Genomic DNA, 22,456 nt, shown 5'->3' with positions numbered 1-22,456 from the left:
AAAGAACACAAAACACGTCTTCTTCTTACTGCTACTAATGCTCACATACACCAATTCCCATAGGCAGCACCACTGCCTTGCCCCTGCAGGAGAAGGGAAGAGAAATTATGGGGCTGGGTGGGTGGAGGCAGGGCCTCTTATCTTCTAATGTGACAGGAATAATACCAAGAAAGCAGAAGAGATCTAGTAAAATCAGTCTACCCAATCTCACCAACTTACAAATAACTTCCAAATTATAAAACTGAATGACTCCCACCTCAGTCTCTTTCCCATTTTTTCCCCTTTCTCTCTCCTCTTTCAGTTGGTTGGGAACCTCATTTATACATACACGTAGGACTTCTCTGGTGGTCTAGTGGTTAAGACTCCACATTTCCACTGCAGATGACACAGGTTCAACCCCTGATAAGAGAACCAAAATCCTGCATGCCACACAGCGCAACCAAAAATAAATATTGTACACTCATATCACACTTATACTCTGTACCAGTAGTCAACAGGCCACCTGTAGGTCCCTCAAAGAACACTCCATTCTAAGACAAAGATTATAAGCCTTAGAATCAGACAGAAAGTACTTGAATTCCCTGTGTGTGTATTAGTCGCTTTGTGTCCAACTCTTTGCGACCCCATGGACTGTAGCCTGCCAGGCTCTTCTTTCCATGGAATTTTCCAGGCAAGAATATTGGAGTGGGTTGCCATCTCCTTCTCTAGGGAATCATCCTGATCCAGGCATTGAACCTGGGTCTTCTGCACTGCAGGCAGATTCTTTACCATCAGAGCTATAGGGAAGTCCCTTAAGTAGTGATTAACCACCTGAGGCAAGTTATTTAGCTAACAGCTTTGTAATTTCTAGAAAAGGCATAGTAATAGGTACTATGTAAGGGGTTGTTCCAAAGGTTTAAATAAGATTATATATATATATAAATCTAGGTACTTAATAACCACTCAATAAATGCTAGAATCTGTCTGTAATGCAGGAGACCCCAGTTCAATTCCTGGGTAGGGAAGGTCTGCTGGAGAAGGGATAGGATACAACCCACTCCAGTACTCTTGCCTGGAAAGTCCAGTGGACGGAGGAACTTGGTGGGCTGCAGTCCATGGGGTTGCGAAGAGTCGGTCACGAATGAGCAACTTCACTTCCACTTTTCACTTTCATGCATTGGAGAAGGAAATGGCAACCCACTCCAGTGTTCTTGCCTGGAGAATCCCAGGGACGGCGGAGCCTGGTGGGCTGCTGTCTATGGGGTCACACAGAGTCGGACATGACTGAAGCGACTTAGCAGCAGCAGCAGCAGCAACCCAATCCAGTGTTCTTGGACTACCCTTGTTGCTTAGCTGGTAAAGAATCTGCCTGCAATGTGGGAGACCTGGCTTCAATCCCTGGGGTGGGAAGATCCCCAGGAGAAGGTAAAGGCTACCCACTCCAGTATTCTAGCCTGGAGAATTACATGGACTGTGGTGTCCGTGGGGTTGCAAAGAGTCAGACACAACTGAGCAACTTTCACTCACCCCTCTCATTTAGGGTCAAGTGTTAGATTTGTAGTACCATCAAAAAGGGCTTCCCTGTTGGCTCAGATGGTAAAGAGTCTGCCTGCAATACAGGAGACCTAGGTTCGATTCCTGGGTTGGGAAGATCCCACAGAGAATGGAATGGCTACCCACTTCAGTATTTTTGCCTGGAGAATCCCATGGTCAGAGGAGACAATCCATGAGATCACACAGAGTCAGACATGACTGAGTGACTAACACTTTCACATAACATCAAAAAGATCAAAGATGCTAAACATGCAAACAAAAGCCAAAGCAGTGTTTGCTCATTTCAAACGGTACTTAGCAAATGTGTGTGTGTGCTCAGTTGTGTCTGAATCTTTGTGACTTGTGGACTGTAGCCCGCCAGGCTCCTCTGTTCATGGAAGTTTCCAGGCAAGAATACTGGAGCAGGCTGCCATCTCCTTCTCCAAGGGATCTTTTCAACCCAAGGGCTGAACCCAGGTCTCCTGCACCTTCTGCATTGTCAGGCAGATGCTCCCTGGGAAGCCCCCCTAGCAAATAGATTCCCCTAATACAGTGTCCAAATGGCAAAACACCTCTTTTTGCTCCCTTTAAAAAAATTTTTCTGGCATTAACACAGTATCCTGCAACTAGTTGACCTTTAATAATTGTTTCCTTAATACAATTCTCCTTTTATAGGGAAAAGAGACCAAACAAGTTGACCTGATATATAAAACAAGCTAAGAAGCAACTCTTCAATAAGATGTAGACGTAGTTAGTAAGCTATTTTACCACAAAAGCTTCAGTTATCAAAACCAACTTTTCCCCACACCCAATGATACCAATTAGCAAAAAGCAAAACCAGATTTGGATGTTACTGCTTTCTAAAGGCAGCCCTGAACCCATCAGATTCAGCTTCCTAATTGTCCTTTTCCCTCAATGGTGCTTGTCTTAAGTTTTTTGGAGTTTAAGACAAGCATTAATGATGTGAATGGTACAGGTCAGCTGAGAGAAAGTTGTTACATTTGAGTTTCTTAGTTTTTTTTTTTTTTTTAAGTTTCTTAGTTTTTACACTCCATTCATCACACAGGCTAAAGAGTCATAATAAAACTACAACCAATAAATCCATAAATTCTAGGTCTGAATGGGCCAAGGATATCCCCTGAAATATTCACAGATAAGAACTCCCCCATTTACCTTGCCACAAGCAAATACCATTCACATGTTTTCAAGGCAGTCAACACTGCCCAAGTTCCTGGAGGAGGGAAAGAAGGAATTTAGAACCCTGCCCCTCATAAGCTTATGAGGAAACACTAAAGCTCAGTTGTGTCTGTGTTTTCCAAGAACACTGATTTGATTAAATCCTTGATGATGCTGCAATAATAGTCTCTCCTTTTCTCACTCTGACCATTTCATCTTTCCCCCTGAGATTCTATCACCACTTCTTTTGCTTAGATCAGTGTTTTCCAAAAGAACTTTCTGTGCTGCCCAATAAGGTATATACTCTCTGCGACCCCATGGACTGTAGCCTGCCAGGCTCCTCCGACCAAAGGATTTCCCAGACAAGAATACTGGAGTGGGTTGCCATTTCCTTCTCCAGGAGATCTTCCCAACCCAGGGATGGAACCTGTGTCTCCTGCATTGGCAGGTGGATTCTTTACTGCTGAGCCACCGGAGATGCCTATATATATATTATATATATAATAATATATATCTTAATAATATATATTATAATATACATTATACATATATATATATGGGCATCCCCGGTGGCTCAGATGGTAAAGCATCCTCCTGTAATGCGGGAGACACAGGTTCCATCCCTGGGTTGGGAAGATCCCCTGGAGAAGGAAATGGCAACCCACTCCAGTACTCTTGCCTGGAAAATTCCATGGACAAAGCAGCCTGGTAGGCTACAGTCCGTGGGGTCGCCAAGAGTCAGATACAACTGAGCAACTTCACTAGTTCACTGGATATCTCATTTCAGTTCAGTTCAGTTCACTCAATTGTCTGAGTCATTGCCAACCCCGTGGACTGCAGCACGCCAGGCTTCTCTGTCCATCACCAACTCCCAGAGTTTACTCAAACTCAAGTTCATCAAGTTGGTAATGCCATCCAATGATCTCATCCTCTGTCATCCCCTTCTTCTCCTGCCTTCAATCCCTCCCAGCATCAGGGTCTTTTCCAATCAGTCAGTTCTTTGCATCAGGTGGCCAAAGTATTGGAGTTTCAGCTTCAGTATCAGTCCTTTCAATGAATATTCAGGACTGATTTCCTTTAGGATTGACTGGTTTAATCTCCTTTCAGTCCAAGGAACTCTCCAACACCACAGTTCAAAAGCATCAATTCTTCAGTGCTCAGCCTTCTTTATGGTCCAACTCTCACATCCATACATGACTACTGGAAAAACCATAGCTTTGACTAGACTATCCTTTGTTGGAAAGTGATGTTTCTGCTTTTTAATATGCTGTCTAGATATATATGCTTAATGTCTTTACATAATTGGAATTATTTGTACATTTTGGTGTATTTATTTTTACTTAGAAGTAGCCCTTAGAAACTTCCATGTCAGGACAAAATAGATTCTGATGTAAAGTCAGATAAAAAAGGATACTTGCTACTTAATTAAAAATTTCATTTTTTTAATGTTGAGGTTTAAGCCAGCTTTTTCACTTTCCTCTTTCACTTTCTTCAAGAGGCTCTTTAGTTCCTCTTTGCTTTCTGCCATAAGGGTGGTGTCATCTGCACATCTGAGGTTATTGATATTTCTCCTGGCAATCTTGATTCCAGCTTATGCTTCATCCAGTCTGGCATTTCACATGATATACTCTGCATATAAGTTAAATAAGCAAGATGACAAAATACAGCCTTGACATACTCCTTTCCCAGTTTGGAATCAGTCTGTTGTTCCATGTCTGGTTCTTAATGTTGCTTCTTGACCTGCATACAGATTTCTCAGCAGTCAAGTAAGATGGTCTGGTATTCTCTTTAAGGATTTTCCAGTTTGTCGTGATTCACACAGTCAAAGGTTTTAGTGTAGTCAATGAAGCAGAAATAGATGTTTTTCTGGAATTCTCTTGCTTTTTCTATGATCCAACAGATGTTGGCAATTTGATCTCTGGTTCCTGTCTTTTCTAAATCTAGTTTAAACACCTGGAAGTTAGTTCAAATACTGTTGAAGCCTAGCTTGGAAAATTTTGAACATTACTTTGCTAGCCTGTGAGATGAGTACAATTGTGTGGTAGTTTAAACATTCTTTGGCATTGCCCTTCTTTGGGATTGGAATGAAAACTGACCTTTTCCAGTCCTGTGGCCACTGCTGAGTTTTCCAAATTTGCTGGCATACTGAGTGCAGCACTTTCACAGCACTGTCTTTTAGTATCTGAAATAGCTCAGCTGGAATTCCATCACTGCCACTAGCTTTGTTCATAGTGATGCTTCCTAAGACCCACTTGATTTCGCATTCCAGGATGTCTGGCTCTAGGTGACTGATCACACCATTGTGGTATGTGGGCCATTAATATCATTTTTAGCAGAGCTGTTTCTCTCTGAATTATTCTAAATAAGCCTCAAGGCCTAACACCAGCTATAAGTAAAGATTTTAATGATGACCCACAATCAATATATAATTGCCCTACAGTGTCTCTGTTACAAGTAAATGCTTAATGTAAGCAGATTTTCCAACAGACTTACCCTCTCCTGGTATCGTCTTTCAAAGAAAGCCATATCGTCCTCTTCCGGTTTCCTTAAGGAAGAAACTTGACTACTTGTACCTACTAACAAGGAAAATCAAATCTCAGTACAAACCCTTGAAAAATATGGGTTTGAACTGTGTGGATCCACTTGGGTAATTTTCAATAAATACCTACTACAGTACTATACGACACTAGGTTGGTTGTATGCCCAGATGTGGAGGAATTGCGGATATAGAAGGCCAACTATACACTTACACAAGGATTTTCAGCTGCACAGGGGTTGGGGCCCCTAATTCTGCTGTGCTGTTCAAGGGCCAACTGTAATAAGTAACATTTGATATAATTATAAATTCTTAAATAAAAAATAGAAAGAAAAAAAAACTTTCCTCCTACCAAGTGATTTTACTTTTCAAACCAGAAATTATCTAAATGAATCACTGATTCTATTCCCTCTTTTTCAGAAAGCATCATAAGACAAAAGTAATGTTTGAGGGGGCAGGGGGGAGGGACAGGATTGGGAGTTTGGGGTTGTTAGACACAAACTTATTACATTCAGATGAAAAAAAAAAATAAGGTCCTACTGCATAGCACAGGGAACTATTTCAATATCCTGTGAGAAACTATAATGGAAATAAAATATTAAAAAGAATGTATGTATGTGTTTTTAAAAAAGTAATGTTCATCGGTAAACATTCTCCAGATATTCAAGTGGACTGTAGCCCAGCTAAGCTTCTCTGTCTATGGAATTCTCCAGGCAAGAATACTGGAGTAGGTAGCCATTCACTTCTCCAGGGGATCTTCTCAACCCAAGGACTGAACCTGGGTCTCTTGCATGGCAGGCAAATTTGTTACCATCTGAGCTACCAGGGAAGCACTATTAAATAACACCATATAGCTATTTCACATCAGTGCTCAGTTTTCTTCAACTACATTTTACATTTTATAACTAAAAACTGATGTAACCCTACAACAGATAATGCACAGAAGTAACAGTTGAAGGTTTGTGCTATGGTCTGAATGTATGTGCCCCCCACCACCAAAAGGCATATGTTGAAATCCTAATGCCCAGTGTGATGATCTTAGGAAGTGGGCCCTTTGGGAGGTTCTTAGGTTATGAAGGTGGAGCCCTCATGAATGGGATTAGTGTTCTTATAAAAGAGACGCCAAAGAGACTTCTCAACCCTTCTACCATGTGAGGACACAAGAGGGCAGTGCATGTGAATCAGGAAGAGGCCTTCACCAGAACACCACCATGCGGCACCCTTATCTGGACTTCCCCACCTCCAGAACTGAGAAGTAAGCTTTTGTTGTTTATAAGCCACCCAATCTATGGCATTTTGTTACAGCTACCTGAATGGACGAGACAGTTTGCATAGGCAACCATAAGTGATGCTAATATCTGCTTTCAAATTTTTCACAACTGAAATAATTTTTTAACCATCTCCAACTAACTACACCTTAACTAAAAAAAAAAGACACAATTATGTCATTTTGTTTTAGTTTTAATTTCTTCTGTCTACATTTTATAATTTCTTCATTGTGTGTTGTTTTGTAAGCAGCCTTAAAATTCTTTGTGGAAAGGCTGTATGAAAATAAAAGGAAAATTCTTATTTAAAAATACTTTTAAATAGTAAGTACCTCATAAATTATATAGTCCTTCATTGTTTTTATTCTTATTTACAATAAAGAAAATGCAATAAAGTGCTTAAAAATAAATTCCATTCATTTTTATGTGTAATTTAGGAATAATAAAACCTTGCTAACCTATAATTATCACTGGATTACATCTTACTTGGGAGAACCTAAAGTATCAAGGATCAAGGCAATTAGTCCACTAGAGGGTGCTCTTATTCAGACATCAAAGCAATTACATGAACCAGAGTAAGGTTTTAAAGCTCCAAACTATAGTATTATCAGAATCTTCATGATTTAGCAGTTTTTCCAAGTTAAAAATTAAGTTTATTGTTTTTTCTTAGTGCGTGGGTAATAGGAAAGAAAAATGATAATCAAATTATGGTAATATTGGGGGAAAAACAGTAATCTGGAAAATATATCAATTTACATTCTTATTTACTAAAACCAAAAATATTTTTCAGTTTAATTTCATTACCACCTGTTAGCGTTTCTGGAGAAGAGCTAGATGATGCTTGAAATGCCTTTAGAAATGGGTGGTCCATGGCTGTAACTGGAGAGTCTAAAAATTCAGCTGATGGTGCACCTGAGGACAAAAATGTGAAGAATGAAAACTAAATCTCTGTTAGGATACAAAGAAGTTATTTCAAAAGTGAAATAAATTAGAACCCCAGTAGAATCATTAGAAAAATCCTTTCTGTAAAAAGAAATTTTTTTTAGATTTTTATCTGCCATATAAAGCAGAGTCAAATGGGTAAAAGCATTTCTGCATTTCTGAGAGATCTTTTTCACAGAAAAAAAATTACACAAAAACATAACTATACATGAGCAAATAAGTACAAAAGCTTAACACAGTCAAAAAACATAATAAAAAGTGAGACATTCAGAGAAAAAAAAGCCTCTAGTTGCAGAGGGCTGAATAAACGTATTTTTCCTCTACTCCTCACTGGGAAACCATCTAAAGACAAGGAATGCAAAAATAAAGAAAACTTATTCAATAAAACGAGGAAACGTCCACAACCCTAAACCACAACCTACAAAGACCTACTGCTAAATACACTACTTCTGGACCAAAGGAAGGAAACTGCAGAGAGAAGTGGTAGGTGCTCTACTTCATAAACGTCACCCTTCCCCTACATGCCTGTCCCCTTCCATGGGTAAAGGAGAGGAAATAAACTTTTAGTCCCATTTGCTTTTCAAACTGAATCCTTTCCTATAAAGTGAACAGTGTGCTGTTCAGGACAACTGCCCAGGCCTTCAGATTCCTGCTCCCTTCTTTCCCAGCTCCTCCCTCTTGTGACCTGTGGGAAGATCCGACAAGGGGGCTCAGGTCCAGCCAGGTCCCTGTGTGTCCTCTGGTTGCTATGTGCACTACTGATGTCAGGTGCTAAAGGCTGGCCTTAAGTTGGAATTTAATCTCTCAGCTTCTCAGGGCCTGGTAGCCTAACACTGTCGCACAGGAAGCCTCACAGACCTCTCAGATGCCTCTCTTTTTCTACCGATTTCCCCAGATCTCAGGAGACCCACATCGAGCTCTGCTCTGCTGTCACCTTTGCCCTTTGGTATGACAGATGTCATGGCAGGCCTGCTGCCTCACAGCTCTGCTGCCTTCCAAGCACCCACTATGAGCTGGGAATCACAGCCTCCTTCAGCCTCACAAAGGAACCAAATTCCAGCAGGAGGTTCTCTCTACCCAGGACTGTACATGGCTAGTAGGGCAGACTTCTCTCTGCTCCAGGCTCCCCTACATATAAAATCAGGACAAAAACATGTTATGTTTCTTCTTCTCATTCTCACCTCTCTTTACACCCACCATCCCTCAGGAGTCAAAAGGGGGAGGTTTCCTTTCTTTCTATTATAAAGATGCTTAAGTGATAAAAGACCAATAGTCACAAAAAGGCAAAGATGTTGGCTACTACCACTATTACTCAGCAGTGTTCATAAAGTACCGGCCATTTTGTTTAATCAAAAATAAGAGTCATAAATATTGGAAAGGAAGAGGCAAAAATATCATTACAGTTGACCTTTGAACTACGCAAGGGTTAAGGGTACTAATCCTTTACATGCAGTCAAAATCTGCATATAACTTTATAGTCAGTCTTCTGTATCTCCAGTTCCACAGATTCAACCAATTGCAGATCATGTAGTACTGTGGTGTTTACTATTGAAAACAATCCACATATAAGTGGACCCTCATAGTTCAAACCCCTGTTGTTCAAGGGTCAATAATATTTGCAAAATCAACTAAAAATTTACATTCAAAATTCTAAGATTAAGTAATAATGACTGGTAACAAAAGCTGCATAAAATATTTCCTTTTTTTAAATAATCAGCTAGAAAATACAAAGGAAGGGAAAAACTCATGTATCATAGCTACAAAAAATGATGAAATACCTAGAAATAAAATTAAGAATTGTGTAGGACTTTTATGCAGATAACTTGAGAATTCCACGTAATTATACAGAAGACAACAAAGAAATGAAGACTCAATATTTTAAAACAGTATGTTTCCTATATTAATCTACACATTCAACTAAAATAATAGAATTTTTTCAAAAATAATATCAAAGTTCTGAAAAAACTGAAAGGAAAGAATAGGTCAGGAAAATTCTAAAGTAATAAAATGAAGTCATACGTAGTAATTTACTATAAAGCTGTAGTTATGGAAACAATAGAGTAGTTGCACAGAAATAGACAACAATGAGGCAGACTAGTGAGACCAGAACAATTTCTGGGTTGAGCTCAACCCTACCACTTACTTGTTGAATAACACAGAATAGATGTTTTACTATTCTGCACTGATTTTCCTTGTCTGTAAAAAGGATTAATAATAGCACCTCACTCAGAATAGTTACGAGGATTAAATGAGGTAATAGACATAAAGAGGCTGGACCAAACCCTGGCAGTACAAAGCCATAATTATCAGTAACATCACTACCATCATTTTTTGTTTGCCACTGATAATTGGGTTTTCTGTAACAGACGCATGAGCCTAATACAATCATGTATCCATAAAAACTGAAAAGAATTTATTTATGGAATTTAACAAGCTAGTTGTAAAATAACCAAGAGAAGAAAATACATAAATATGTCAAGGCAATCTTGAAAAAAGAACACAAACAGAAAGAATTTAACCAACTATCAAAACACACTATGAAGAAGAATAATTAAAAATATGAAATATTTGCACAAAATAGATAAATAAGCCAATGCCATAAAATAAGTATGATGGAATATAGTAAAGATAAAGTTTCAAATTATTTGGGAAAAAATGTTTTTGGATAACTTGTCATCAATTTGGACAAAAACTGAAGTTATACACACCTTACTCTTTCACAAAAAATAAATTCCAGATACAAGAGAAAGCTAAACATAAAAACAAAAGAAAAATTAGGCATTAAAGTAAAATGAAATAAGTTGGAATGGAATTTTAAAAAATTAAATAAAGTGAAGGAAAGCATATTTATAAAATGAGAGTAGGGTAAGGCCTGCCTCCAACGTTTAAAAACCGTAAAACCACAACAAAATCTCAAAAGACAAATGATGTATTGGAAGAAAAAACATCCAAAATAAATACAAAGGATTAGTATACAGCATATATGTATAAGAAGACTTCCTATAAATCAATGGGAAAATATAAAACATAAAAATGAGTGAAGCATATGAACAGACAACTCACACAAAGTAAAATGGCCACTGAATATAAGGAGACTCTCCTTTCACTAATAACCAGGGAAATCAACCGACTGAAACAATGACAGTATTTTCACACATCAGACTGGCAATAAAACTCAGGGTGATGACATCAATGATCAGTATAAATGTTTGGAAATAGATAAACTACAACATCACTAGAGTAAGTATAAACAAGTACAGCATTTTTGAAGGGCAATTCAACAGAATGAATATATTAAAATTTCACATATGCAGACACTTCAACCCAAGAATTTCACTTGTCTCCATCTACCTTAGACTCAAATTTACATAGTACACAAGGAAGCAAGTTCAAAAGCAAAAATGAGTAAATAAATAAAATGGAAATAATCTAAATAACCATGAACAAGGAAAACGTTTAGATAAACTGCTATGTGTGTGTATATATATATATATATATATACACACACACATCTACAAATTGATGTACACATATACAAATATATATGTGTGTGTGTGTATATATGTGTGTGTATATATATACACACACATACATACATATATATGGGTTTCCCCTGGTGGCTCAGATGGTAATGAATCCATCCGCCTGCAATGCGGGAGACCCGGGTTCTATCCCTGGATTAGGAAGATCCCCTGGAGGAGGGCATGGCAACCCACTCCAGTATTCTTGCCTGGAGAATCCCCACTGACGGAGGAGCCTGGTGGGCTACAGTCCACGGGGTTGCAAAGAGTCATACACGACTGAGCAACTAAGCACAGTTTATATATATATACACATAAAATGTGGAATACTATGAAGCAATTACAAAAAACAAGAGATTTGTATGTCCTGGTATAATAATGCTTTGAAAAAATTTTTTTAAGTTAAAAATAGTAAACTATAAAAAAATGTATGCTAAAAAGAATAATACAAATCAACTGATGTCAGCAAATTACCCTCTATTAAAGAATCTTCCTGGTGGCTCAGATGGTAAAGTGTCTGCCTGCAATGTGGGAGACCCGGGTTCAATTTCTGGGTCGGGAAGATCCCCTGGAGAAGGAAATGGCACCCCACTCCAGCACTCTTGCCTGGATAATCCCATGGACGGAGGAGCCTGATAGGCTACAGTCCATGGGGTCGAAAAGAGTCAGACATGACTGAGCGACTTCACTTTCATGAAAGAATCTGGGGTTAAGAGAAATGTTCCAGAGGGATTTGTACTTCATCTCTATTATTTGAATCTTTTATAACAAGAAAATATTCACTTATGTTTACATAATTTTTATAATAAAACCAAAAATCCACATAAACAGAAGTATTTACAGTAGATACTTACAAAAGAGACTCACAGACTTAAGAGAATGAACGTATGGTTGCAAAGGGGAAGGATGTGGGGAAGGGATAGTTGGGGAGTTTGGGATGGACATGTACTGCTGCTGCTGCTAAGTCACTTCAGTCGTGTCCGACTCTGTGTGACCCCATAGACGGCAGCCACCAGGCTCCCCCATCCCTGGGATTCTCCAGGCAAGAACACTGGAGTGGGTTGCCATTTCCTTTTCCAATGCAGGAAAGTGAAAAGTGAAAGTGAAGTCGCTCAGTCATGTCTGACTCTTCTCGACCCTATGGACTGCAGCCTACCAGGCTCCTCCGTCCATGGGATTTTCCAAGCAAGAGTACTGGAGTGGGGTGCCATTGCCTTCTCCAATGGACATGTACACACTGCTCTATTTAAAATGGATAACCAACAAGGACCTACTATATAGCACATGGAACTTTGCTCAATGTTATATGGCAGCCTTGACAGGAGGGGAGTTTGGGGGAGTATGGATACACATATATGTATGGCTGAGTCCCTTTGCAGTTCACCTGAAACTATCACATACACACATGCATGTGTATACGTACACATGTACAAAAGCCTATGTTTCCAAAATGAGGTAGTTATAATGGTGAAACTTACATACAATAGGGTAACAGGTAAACTGTATCACATCAAATAAAATAAATATTTATTTCACTATTACAAACAATGAAGCTGTGAGTTGGGATAATCTAAATACCATGAACAAGGATCTTTCCTCTTATGTTTTTTAATTTTCCTTTAATAATCAAACATTGCATATGACAATAAAACATTTAAAAAAAATAAAAATAAAATGAGATAATTTTTTTGAAAATAACATAAATAACTTAAAGTGCAAAACAAATATAAGGCTTCAGTATTGTTAGCACACATAAAAGCAAAATGACAAGCTCACAGTTCATATATCATCACTTACCAATTCCACTGTCATCTAATCGTATGTAGCCTTCTGCCAGCGAGCTGAAGCCAGTTAATCCTCCCATTGCTGCATAAGGAACGTCCTGCCCCACTGGTTTTCCCTGAGCCAGTCTTTCTTGCTTAGTTTCCACTACTGTGTCATGGGCATATGCAGGCTGACCACAAGCACAAGTGAAGCAACTATGAAATCCCGAACACTTAGAACCTGAATCAAAACGTAAAAGGAGTTCAATGTTTTCAAATATAGGTAATCAGTTATATGCCCTCTAAACTAACTTAGCTTGGCCCAAACCACTTGAATTCTGGATCTTTCATACACTGTCCTCTGATGCCAGTGCTTACCTCTACCCCTGAACTCCTTTCCTCCAGCCACTGCTCTTATTTCTAAAAGATGCTAAAGCATAAGGGAGTATGCAACAACAGCAACAAAAAATTGGAAAAACTAACTAGGACTAAAGGATACTGGGCTAAAAACACTGGAGAGCTAGGAAGTGAAGGCCCTCTCCTCAAATACTGAGTTAAAAGCAGGTGCGGGGGGACAACCTAGTAGTGAAGAAATAATGTAGAAACATGTCCCTGAGTCAATTCCCCATAAAAGCCATAATGGAAGGCCAACTCACAGATACAGAAAGGACGCAATGGAATATTGTTTAACGATAAAAAAGGAAAGAAGTAATGATTGTGTGCTACAGCATGGATGAATCATAAAAACATTATACTAAGTGAAAGATGCTAGTCAGGAAAGACCACATACTCTATGATTCCACTTACATGAAATGCTTAGAATAGGTAAATCCACAGAGATAGAAAGTAGGTTACTGGCTGTCTAGAGTTTAGGGGTAAGAGGAATAAGGAATGATTGATATGGATATGAAATTTCTTTTGGGGGTGATGAAAATATTCTAAAATTTATCGTGGTGATGGTGAACAACTTTGAATATAAAAGCCATTGAACTGTACCCTTCAACTGTGTATGAATTTTTTAGCATGTTACTTATATCTTAATGAAATCACTATATATAAAAATACAAACCATATTGAAATACAGTCCAGAATATACCATTACAAAACCCTTAAACATTCACACTTTTGACATATATGTACAGAAACCAAAGCACATAATAAGTTTTATTCAAATACTTCCATACTTAGTGAAACAATTTATGTCTGCCATTGTCAATAAAAATGTTTTATAATATATTTAATCATAAGATTTCAATTCAAGATACTACAAAGAGAACTGGGAAAACTATCTCCTGAAGAAAAATACTGGAGCTAATTTTAAAAATATTCTACCTATTTCAAAGGGTTTTTAAAAGGATAATCAAGGGACAGAGCATATGAAACGGTGGCGGGGATTTGGGTACAGGTATTGAGATACAGTAGCTCAGTGGGTCGGAGAAGGCAATGGCACCCCACTCCAGTACTCTTGCCTGGCAAATCCCATGGACAGAGGAGCCTGGTAGGCTGCAGTCCATGGGGTCGCTAAGAGTCGGACACGACTGAGCGACTTCACTTTTACTTTTCACTTTCCTGCATTGGAGAAGGAAATGGCAACCCACTCCAGTGTTCTTGCCTGGAGAATCCCAGGGACGGGGAGCCTGCTGGGCTGCCGTCTATGGGGTCGCACAGAGTCAGACACGACTGAAGCAACTTAGCAGCAGCAGCAGCAGCTCAGTGGGTAAAGAATCTGCCTTTAAGGCAGGAGATGGGGGTTCAATTCCTGGCTCGGGAAGATTCCCTGGAGGAGGGCATGGCAACCCACTCCAGTATTCTTGCCTGAAGAATGCCATGGACAGAGAAGCCAAGCAGGTTACAGTCCATAGTGTCTCAAAGAGTCCGACATGACTGAAGGGGCTGAGCACAGCACAAGCACGTTGAGATAAGGGTGCTATTGCCTACAAAGTGTTAAAACCATCAAGCTACATTTTGTTTTTCCCATCAAACCATGTTTTATGCAGTAACATAATAATCTGCAAGTGAATCATAAAAAATTTTTAGACCTGTAAAATCCTTTTTAAGGATGATTATTCTGTAAATGGAATTCAGTTGGTAGAACATCCAGAATTTGAAATTTTGAATTAGATCGTATCTAGTAATTCTTTAAAATCTATTACTACTACTTAACCTTATTCAAATTACATGAGATTAGAGATTAAGGTCGATGACTAAAAGCATATGAACAACCAAGTTTTTCCACAAACTTTTAGAGTACGTGTTCATCAAATCATTCCCAGTTGTCCAATGTGACTGTAGCTGAATGAAATTGGCACAGAGACACATCAAACATTCAGTAAGGGGATAAAAGCATTCTGTTTATATGTTGATCATAATGTAACTCACAGGCATTGCATACAAAGCCAGGCGCTGCACTGTGTTGATCGGCAAAGTGCTTACATCTGCAGCGAATGGGCTGTGTGCCGTTCAGAGGCACGTAGACGTAAGCCCGGCAAGGGCAGCCCCTCACTTGGCAAGGCAGACTGATGGGGCGCTGCGGGGGAATCGTTTCAAAGTCAGTTTTATGTTGCTTATACCTAAGAGAAATGAAAGGGATGAAATAATAGCACAATGCAGATACTTCCAGAAATTACAACTGGTATTCTCTTACAGGCAAAATGACTCTTTCTCATTTTTATTTTTTGTTCATCGCTCTTGTTAGTAAGGTGTAAATACACTCCCCTAAAATGAAGTACTTGTCAGTTACGTTGCTTTGGTCAGAGAAAATCTTCACCCATCTAAATTTTTAATCAAGGAGAATTTTCACAGCAACATACAAAGATATAGCATATAATTCTCTTAAAATACTATTACAGATTCTTTAATATAGAAACACAACCCACAAGTATGAAGAAAAGCTCATGAAATTCTCTTTATCAAAGTGCATTATTTACATTTATTTTCACAGGTCTGCTATTTAAAATTGAAATAAGTTCAATAAACACATATTAATATAATTTATTTTAATATACTCACACTTTAAACTTCAAAATAAATTATTAACACCATTAAAAGCCAAAACTCTTTGCTAAAATGCTGTACGTAATTTTCTCAGACCACTGGCTTCCTTCTCATTAGATGATACTCAGTAAAATCATATTAAATTTATTACTCTCAATATTATACTAGGTAACATAAGTTAAAATAATAATAACATACCTTTTTCACTTAGCAAAGACAGTCAAAGTTTTTTTTAAAAACTGTACATATTTCACAACACTGTAAAGAGTGTTATCAAAGAACCAATCCCATTTAATAGGGTTTCAAGAAACAGAAAAAGATCCATCCATTAAGCCAGATGGTTCATTTTTGAAATAAATAAACCCTAAGAAAATTATTCCATGTATATAAAGAGCTCTGTGCATAAGGGTAGTATTAGCAACAGTACTTTAAATAGTGATGTACACAACACAAACTAATAATAAAGGAATGGATAAGTATATTACAAGAAAACAGTTTTCTAACTCTAACAGTGAAAACATTTCTTCAAATAATATCTTTTACAGACCATAATACTATATAAAATAGATTAACACAGAACTGGCTAACACTAGGTAAAGAGCCATAAGTGGAGTCTGTCCTTCCCCTTAGCTGCCCCTCCAGCTGGTGAGCCCCTGAAATTCTGTGGGAGCTCTGGGGAAAACATGGCAAACACAACTGGATTAGCTAGAGTATCAAGGAGGTATTAAAAATCTTGTGTGCAATTACTATGAATAGTGCGGAAACATTTCCATGATTCTGTCATGAAAAACTACTTCAATATTTATACACACGTATAATTAACAACTAAGGCTGTATATTGGCACCCTGCTTATTTAACTTACATGCAGAATACACCATGAGAAATGCTCGACTTGATGAAGCACAAGCTGGAATCAAGATTGCTGGGAGAAATATCAACAACCTCATATATGCGGATGACACCACACTTATGACAGAAAGCAATGAAGAACTAAAGAGCCTCGTGATGAAAGTGAAAGAGGAGAGTGAAAAAGTTGGCTTAAAACTCAACAGTCAGAAAACTAAGATCATGGCATCTGGTCTCATCACTTCATGGCAAATAGATGGGGAAACAGTGACAGACTTTATTTTCTTGAGCTCCAAAATCACTGCAGATGGTGATTGCAGCCAAGAAATTAAAAGACACTTGCTCCTTGCAAGAAAAGTTATGATCAACCTTGACAGCATATTAAAAAGCAGAGACATTACTTTGCCAACAAAGGTCCGTCCAGTCAAAGCTATGATTTTTCCAGTAGTCATGTACGGATATGAGAATTGGACTGTGAAGAAAGCTGAGTGCCGAAGAACTGATGTTTTTGAACCGTGGTGTTGGAGAAGACGCTTGAGTGTCCCTTGGACTACAGGGAGATCAAACCAGTCCATCCTAAAGGAAATCAGTCCTGAATATTCATTGGAAGGACTGATGCTGTGAAGCTGAAACTCCAATACTTTGGCCACCTGATGCAAAGAACTGACTCATTTGAAAAGACCCTGATACTGGGAAAGATTGAAGGCGTGAGGAGAAGGGGGTGACAAAGGATGAGATGGTTGGATGGCATCACCAACTCAATGGAAATGAGTTTGAGTAGACTCCAGGAGCTGGTGACGGACAGGAAGGCCTGGTGTGCTGTAGTCCATGGGGTCGCAAAGAGTCGGACACAGCTGAGTGACTGAACTGAACTGAACTGAACTGAAGTATGTAAATAAAAAAAGTACATACACATGTTAAAACTTAACAGCATCTGGCTTTAGGTGGTGTCTTCTTTCTACATTTCTTTGTATTCTTCATTTCCATGTTTCCAATGTTTTCACTTTTCTTTTATACTTTTTAAAAAATATTTATTTTTAATTGGAGGATAATTGCTTTACAATACTATGCTGGTTTCTGCCATGTATAAGCATGAATCAACCATATGTATTCATATGTCCCCTTCCACTTGAACCTCCTTCCCACATCCCAAGTTTCACTTTTATAATAGGGAAAAATTAATTTAGACAGAGATCTCACTGAGCAACTGGTACTAAAGAAGTTTTTCCATCCAAGTGGGGTTGGGTCAATTTTGGAGTTCAATTCTATGCTGTACCATTATAGATATGTATATAGATATGTATATGTACATATGTACATATGTTGGGTCAATTTTGAAGTTCAATTCTATGCTGTACCATTATAGATATGTATATAGATATGTATATGTACATAGATATGAGACTGGCACTAAACGTACATAAGAATAAATGATAAAACTAACATAAGTTTACCAGAAAACAGTGGAAGAGTTAGTCTCTCAGTTATGTCCAACTTTTTGCGACCCCACGGATTCTAGCCCACCAGGCTCTTCTGCCCATGGAATTCTCCAGGCAAGAATACTGGGTAGCCATTCCCTTTTCCAGGGGACCTTCCCAACACAGGGATCAAACCCGGGTCTCCTGTATTGCAGGTGGATTCTTTACCACTTTCACGTCAATGGAAGTTTACCAAAGCTCTCTTCAATTCTGAACAATATCAACATAACCCTCATCCTCTGTTCCTCCAGTGTTTTTAGTTGGGGTTGCTAAATAAATTTCAAGTCAATCTACACACCACATGACTCATCCTAGCAACTGCCTAACAACCTCTGGCAAATCTTGAGTGTGTAAACAGCAACTGCACAAAGACTATGTCAGGAAGGAGCCCCAGAAACGATCAGAACAGGGAGGCTCTCCCGTGGCTCCTCTGGAATAGAAAGCTAAAGTTTTTACCTAAAACCACATAATAGTTTCTGTGATTTTTCCAAGAAGCAGCTTTGTCCTTTTGAGCTTTACAACTACGATCTGTAGCAGTGATAAAATTTAAAGTAGAAAATGACAAACACAGCCAAATGCAAATCTCAAGTGCAGGTAACACACATCAATGGCTGCAGCCTCATGTATTTCCTTTTCTTGCATGCTTGTATTTTTGTTTAAAGAAAGATATACATATACATACACACACACACACACACACACACACACACAGCGTTGATTGACCCTTGAACAATATAGGTTTAAAATGTAGATTTTTTTCAATAAATACACAGTAGGCCCTCAGTGTTTATGGGTTCCACATCTGTGCTTAAACTAACCACATATCATGTTCCAAGGATCATGTTTATGATCCAAGGTTGGCTGAATCCACATCTGCAAACAGAAGGGCCCAGCTGTGGGGCACCAGCATCCCCAGGTTTTGGTATCCACGGTGGGTCTTGGAACCAGTCCTCTGTGTGTGTATAAATAAAAGAGAAAGGTATTCATATAAAACATTTCTTAACATATAAAAAGAGACTAGTAAATGTGGGGGAAAATGCTTCTATTTGTAGATTGGTAAACTTTTTAGTGTGGATCAGCTCAAGCAACTTTAAAATCAGTTTAGGGAACACTACTCAGTACTCTACAGTGACGTAAATGGGAAGGAAATCCAAAAAAAGAGAGGATATACATATATCCTGATTCACTTTGCTACATAGCAGAAACTAAAATGGGCTTCACTGGTGGCTCAGACAGTAACGAATCCACCTACAAAGCAGGAGACCTGGGTTCGAGCCCTGGGTCAGGAAGGTCCCCTGGAGAAGTGAATGGCAATCCACTCCAGTATTCTCATCTGGAGAATTCCATGGACAGAGGAGTCTGATGGGCTACAGTTCATGGGGTTGCAAAGAGTCTGACATGACAGAGTAACTATCACTTTTCAGAAACTAACACAATATTGTAAAGCAAATATACTCCAATAAAAACGAATTTTAAAACACATTTGACAAAAATAAATAAACAAAATAAAATCAGTTCTGCAATCTGATGACCCGTTCTCTACTACCTTGTCCAGTGGTGGGAGAGGCAGAGTGAGTGTGCTCCCCTGCCAAACTAAAAAACCCCTAGCAAAGCCTGGAGGCACCAATATCTTTCTTATCAATGCTAAGAGGAAAGATGCTTAAGGTGATGGGACTCCATAATGAGTTCTAACAAAATACAGCAGAAAAAATGTAAAACACAGCCCCCAAAACCTTAGATAATTTCTGCCATATTATATAAACAGCTGTTTTCAAATATTTCTCAATTATCATCAATAGTGTTATTTATAGAAGGAAGATATGCCCTGCTACAGTTTTATGTTTCCTAATCACCAGAAAACTTAGCAATAAAATATCTTACCTATGTGTACAAAAACACAGTGTCTCTGGACCCACAAGTTTACAATCCATTCCCGTGGGTGACTGCCAACTCACATACAATCTGTTCTGTAAACGCATAGGTAAGACTTTTCTTTTGTATTCTTCATATTCCTCAGGAGTAAAAAGTTTCCCTCCGTCATCCTCACCAACAATTCTACAACAAAAGATACTTCTCTTAAGCCATGTGTATTTCTTTTCTGGGTTAAAAATAATAAACTCTAAAATTAAACTATACTTGTATAGTCAAATGTATAGTCAGAAGAAAGACTGCTTTGGCTTTATTTTGTTACATTAGGCTCATATTAATAGCAAAATTACACACAATAGTAATAAAGTTTTTGCTTCCCATAAGAAAAAGGATTATAAATAATACCATCAATGAATTCATAACATCCGACTTCACAGATCCAGGTTTATCACTGGAGAATTACCACATATTCATCTCAATTTCTCCTTTGATTCTGAAGTAAACATGCTCATTTTTCACATTAAAGTTGGAGACTAAACTGCTAAAAATTCTAATATTTTCCTCCTTTAAATATACTTTGCCCCCAAAACAAAATAGTACAAAAATCATCCATGCTGAAGACAACATGATTAATGTCCATACCTGACTCCAAACCCTGGCCAGAAGTTTAAACTATGATAGAACCCACAAACACCCTTAGATCTGCACCACTTCATACCTAACATATGCATTGAGTAATCAGGCATATCATTTCTAATTCTGGAAGTAAGACCTCAAATTTATATGGGAAAAATTAAGCTACTGCTATTTATTAATTTCTTAGGAAATTAAGAATTGTCCTCCTTGTTAAAAAAGGAAGCATAATCAAAAGCACGTGGTCAAAACTGAAGAAATTTCTCACTGAACATACTCCCTTTAAAAGTCACGGAAAGTGTTATTTGCAGAATGTTACATAATTTTTAGTGCAGTCAGTGCCTTTTCTCACTTTCAAGCCTTTAGCTATGGTAGATAAAATAAAAACCAATTCAGAAGCTATGAAATCATCACAACTTTCTTCCTTAAATAATTAAGGTACGTACTAATAAATAAATAATAAAACTAAGGGCATTTTATTCTGAGCTAAGTTTTGGGCTATTTCACCTTTTTACAGCTATTAAGAAGTACATCAACAGCTACTGAAAAGACCTTAAGATCAATGCAGACTTTTAAAGAAAGAGATTAATTATATATAGTTCTAAACCAGTGTTGCTCAAACTTGATTTACAGAATCCCCAGGAGATCTAGTTCAAATGCAGATTCAGATTAATATGTCTCAATGGGGCTGGCAATGCTCCCCAACAACGCTTACACTGCTGGTCCATGATGGCTACACTATGAGCAGCAAGGCTCTAACTTCTACAGAGAACCATTTCAAGTAGTTTATGTTTGGAAAGTAATTTCACCCCAGCCCCCAACATTTCATAGGCCAGGAATGAGACTACAACTGAAGGCCCACATTCCACATACCTAAACACCTAAGTATCTGAGGTGTCCAGTCAACATCAGGACCCAGCATAGTGCTCCTAGGGAAAAGGCCTGGAGAACTGGAGGCGAAAGGAGCAGCTCTGCCCTAGGTAAGATCGGTATAAGCTGTTAGGGACTTTTGGCCTTATGTGAACCTAAAAGGGAATGGGACCTGACCCATCAAGCTTCTCATCCTCATTTTTTCTGGCTCAGAATTACTAGATATTTCTGGACGTCACTCAGAAGTATACCACCTAGACAGTTCGAGGCAAGAGCAGTCAGATAGCAATCCCTTTACCCAAGGGATTTGGCGGGACCACCTTGAGATGGAGCAACCCCTGTGGCTCAGGTTTCAAGCTGCACCTGTTTCCCACTGAGGCAGTGATCATCTGACTTCCCCTTTACACACACACACACACACACCTGCCTCTCACCCAGTTTCCCAACTGTCAAAAATCTTTCTTGGGAGACCTTAAAAAAAAAAAAAAAGAACACATTCTTGCAGGTACACCAGCCTTTGTCAGGGCCCCAGGCAGTGAGTCACTACCAAAAGCCCTAGGGGCGGCTGCGCTTCCAGTTCCCGGGTAAGAGTTTCTCTAGAACCAGTCAGTCTTTCTCCTAAAACCAGCACCTCGTGGTCCGGGGCACGTTTGGAAGTTCACGTCCCACCCTATTACAAAGTGAACATGCAAACCTGATGTCTGCTTTTACAGGCCAGGTGTACTCAACGTGTGATCTACAAGGGCAGTTAAGAAAAGAACAATGGACCTTTGCGTAAATCTGGAGTTAATAATTCTTTCTCAAAGGGATCAGAGCCGGAGATCTTTTAAATTGCCTCGGAAGAGACTTATTAGAATAGAACTGCGTGTCATCACAGTACTAGAAATAAGAAGCCTGCAATCAAAGTAAGCCACCTCCACCAGCCCGGGAACGGGATTCCGGGAACCAAGGCCAACCAGCTCCTGTCCCCTGCCCGCGCCTCCAGCACTCCTCCCGCGAAGGGGATCGGACCGGCCTCCTGGCTCCGCAGAGGCTCTGCCTCACCTCCGG

At 38.8% G+C, this 22,456-nt stretch overlaps 2 protein-coding genes across 6 annotated transcripts in view; both read right to left on the bottom strand.

Annotated features, from left to right (window-relative positions):
• The window catches only part of STK31 (serine/threonine kinase 31), an 83,104-nt gene extending 77,895 nt beyond the window's left edge, over window positions 1-5,209 (bottom strand). Inside the window, exon 1 of the mRNA XM_010855355.1 lies at window positions 5,182-5,209. The gene's annotated coding sequence lies outside the window, so the exon portion shown is untranslated. The remainder of the gene's footprint in view (window positions 1-5,181) is intronic.
• FAM221A (family with sequence similarity 221, member A) overlaps window positions 1-21,809 on the bottom strand; it is a 23,290-nt gene extending 1,481 nt beyond the window's left edge. Inside the window, exons 1-8 of one of the 5 annotated variants that reach the window (XM_010855360.1) lie at window positions 21,410-21,809; window positions 19,916-20,089; window positions 15,095-15,285; window positions 12,750-12,956; window positions 7,297-7,401; window positions 5,182-5,264; window positions 2,686-2,743; window positions 373-399 (exon numbers count right to left, since the gene is read on the bottom strand). In XM_010855360.1, coding sequence (XP_010853662.1) covers window positions 2,726-2,743; window positions 5,182-5,264; window positions 7,297-7,401; window positions 12,750-12,956; window positions 15,095-15,285; window positions 19,916-20,013 — 702 coding nt within the window. In that variant the 5' untranslated portion in view covers window positions 20,014-20,089; window positions 21,410-21,809 and the 3' untranslated portion in view covers window positions 373-399; window positions 2,686-2,725. Of the gene's footprint in view, window positions 1-372; window positions 400-2,685; window positions 2,744-5,181; window positions 5,265-6,669; window positions 6,766-7,296; window positions 7,402-12,749; window positions 12,957-15,094; window positions 15,286-19,915; window positions 20,090-21,409 lie in introns of those variants that run through there. The other 4 variants (XM_010855359.1, XM_010855356.1, XM_010855358.1 and 1 more) reach the window with 4 other exon arrangements.
• Between the last annotated feature and the right edge of the window lie 647 nt (window positions 21,810-22,456).

Source organism: Bison bison, unplaced genomic scaffold (assembly GCF_000754665.1).
Source record: "Bison bison bison isolate TAMUID 2011002044 unplaced genomic scaffold, Bison_UMD1.0 scf7180017864364, whole genome shotgun sequence".
NCBI classification, from domain to species: domain Eukaryota; kingdom Metazoa; phylum Chordata; class Mammalia; order Artiodactyla; family Bovidae; genus Bison; species Bison bison.
This window is presented reverse-complemented; position numbering and strand designations above follow the sequence as displayed.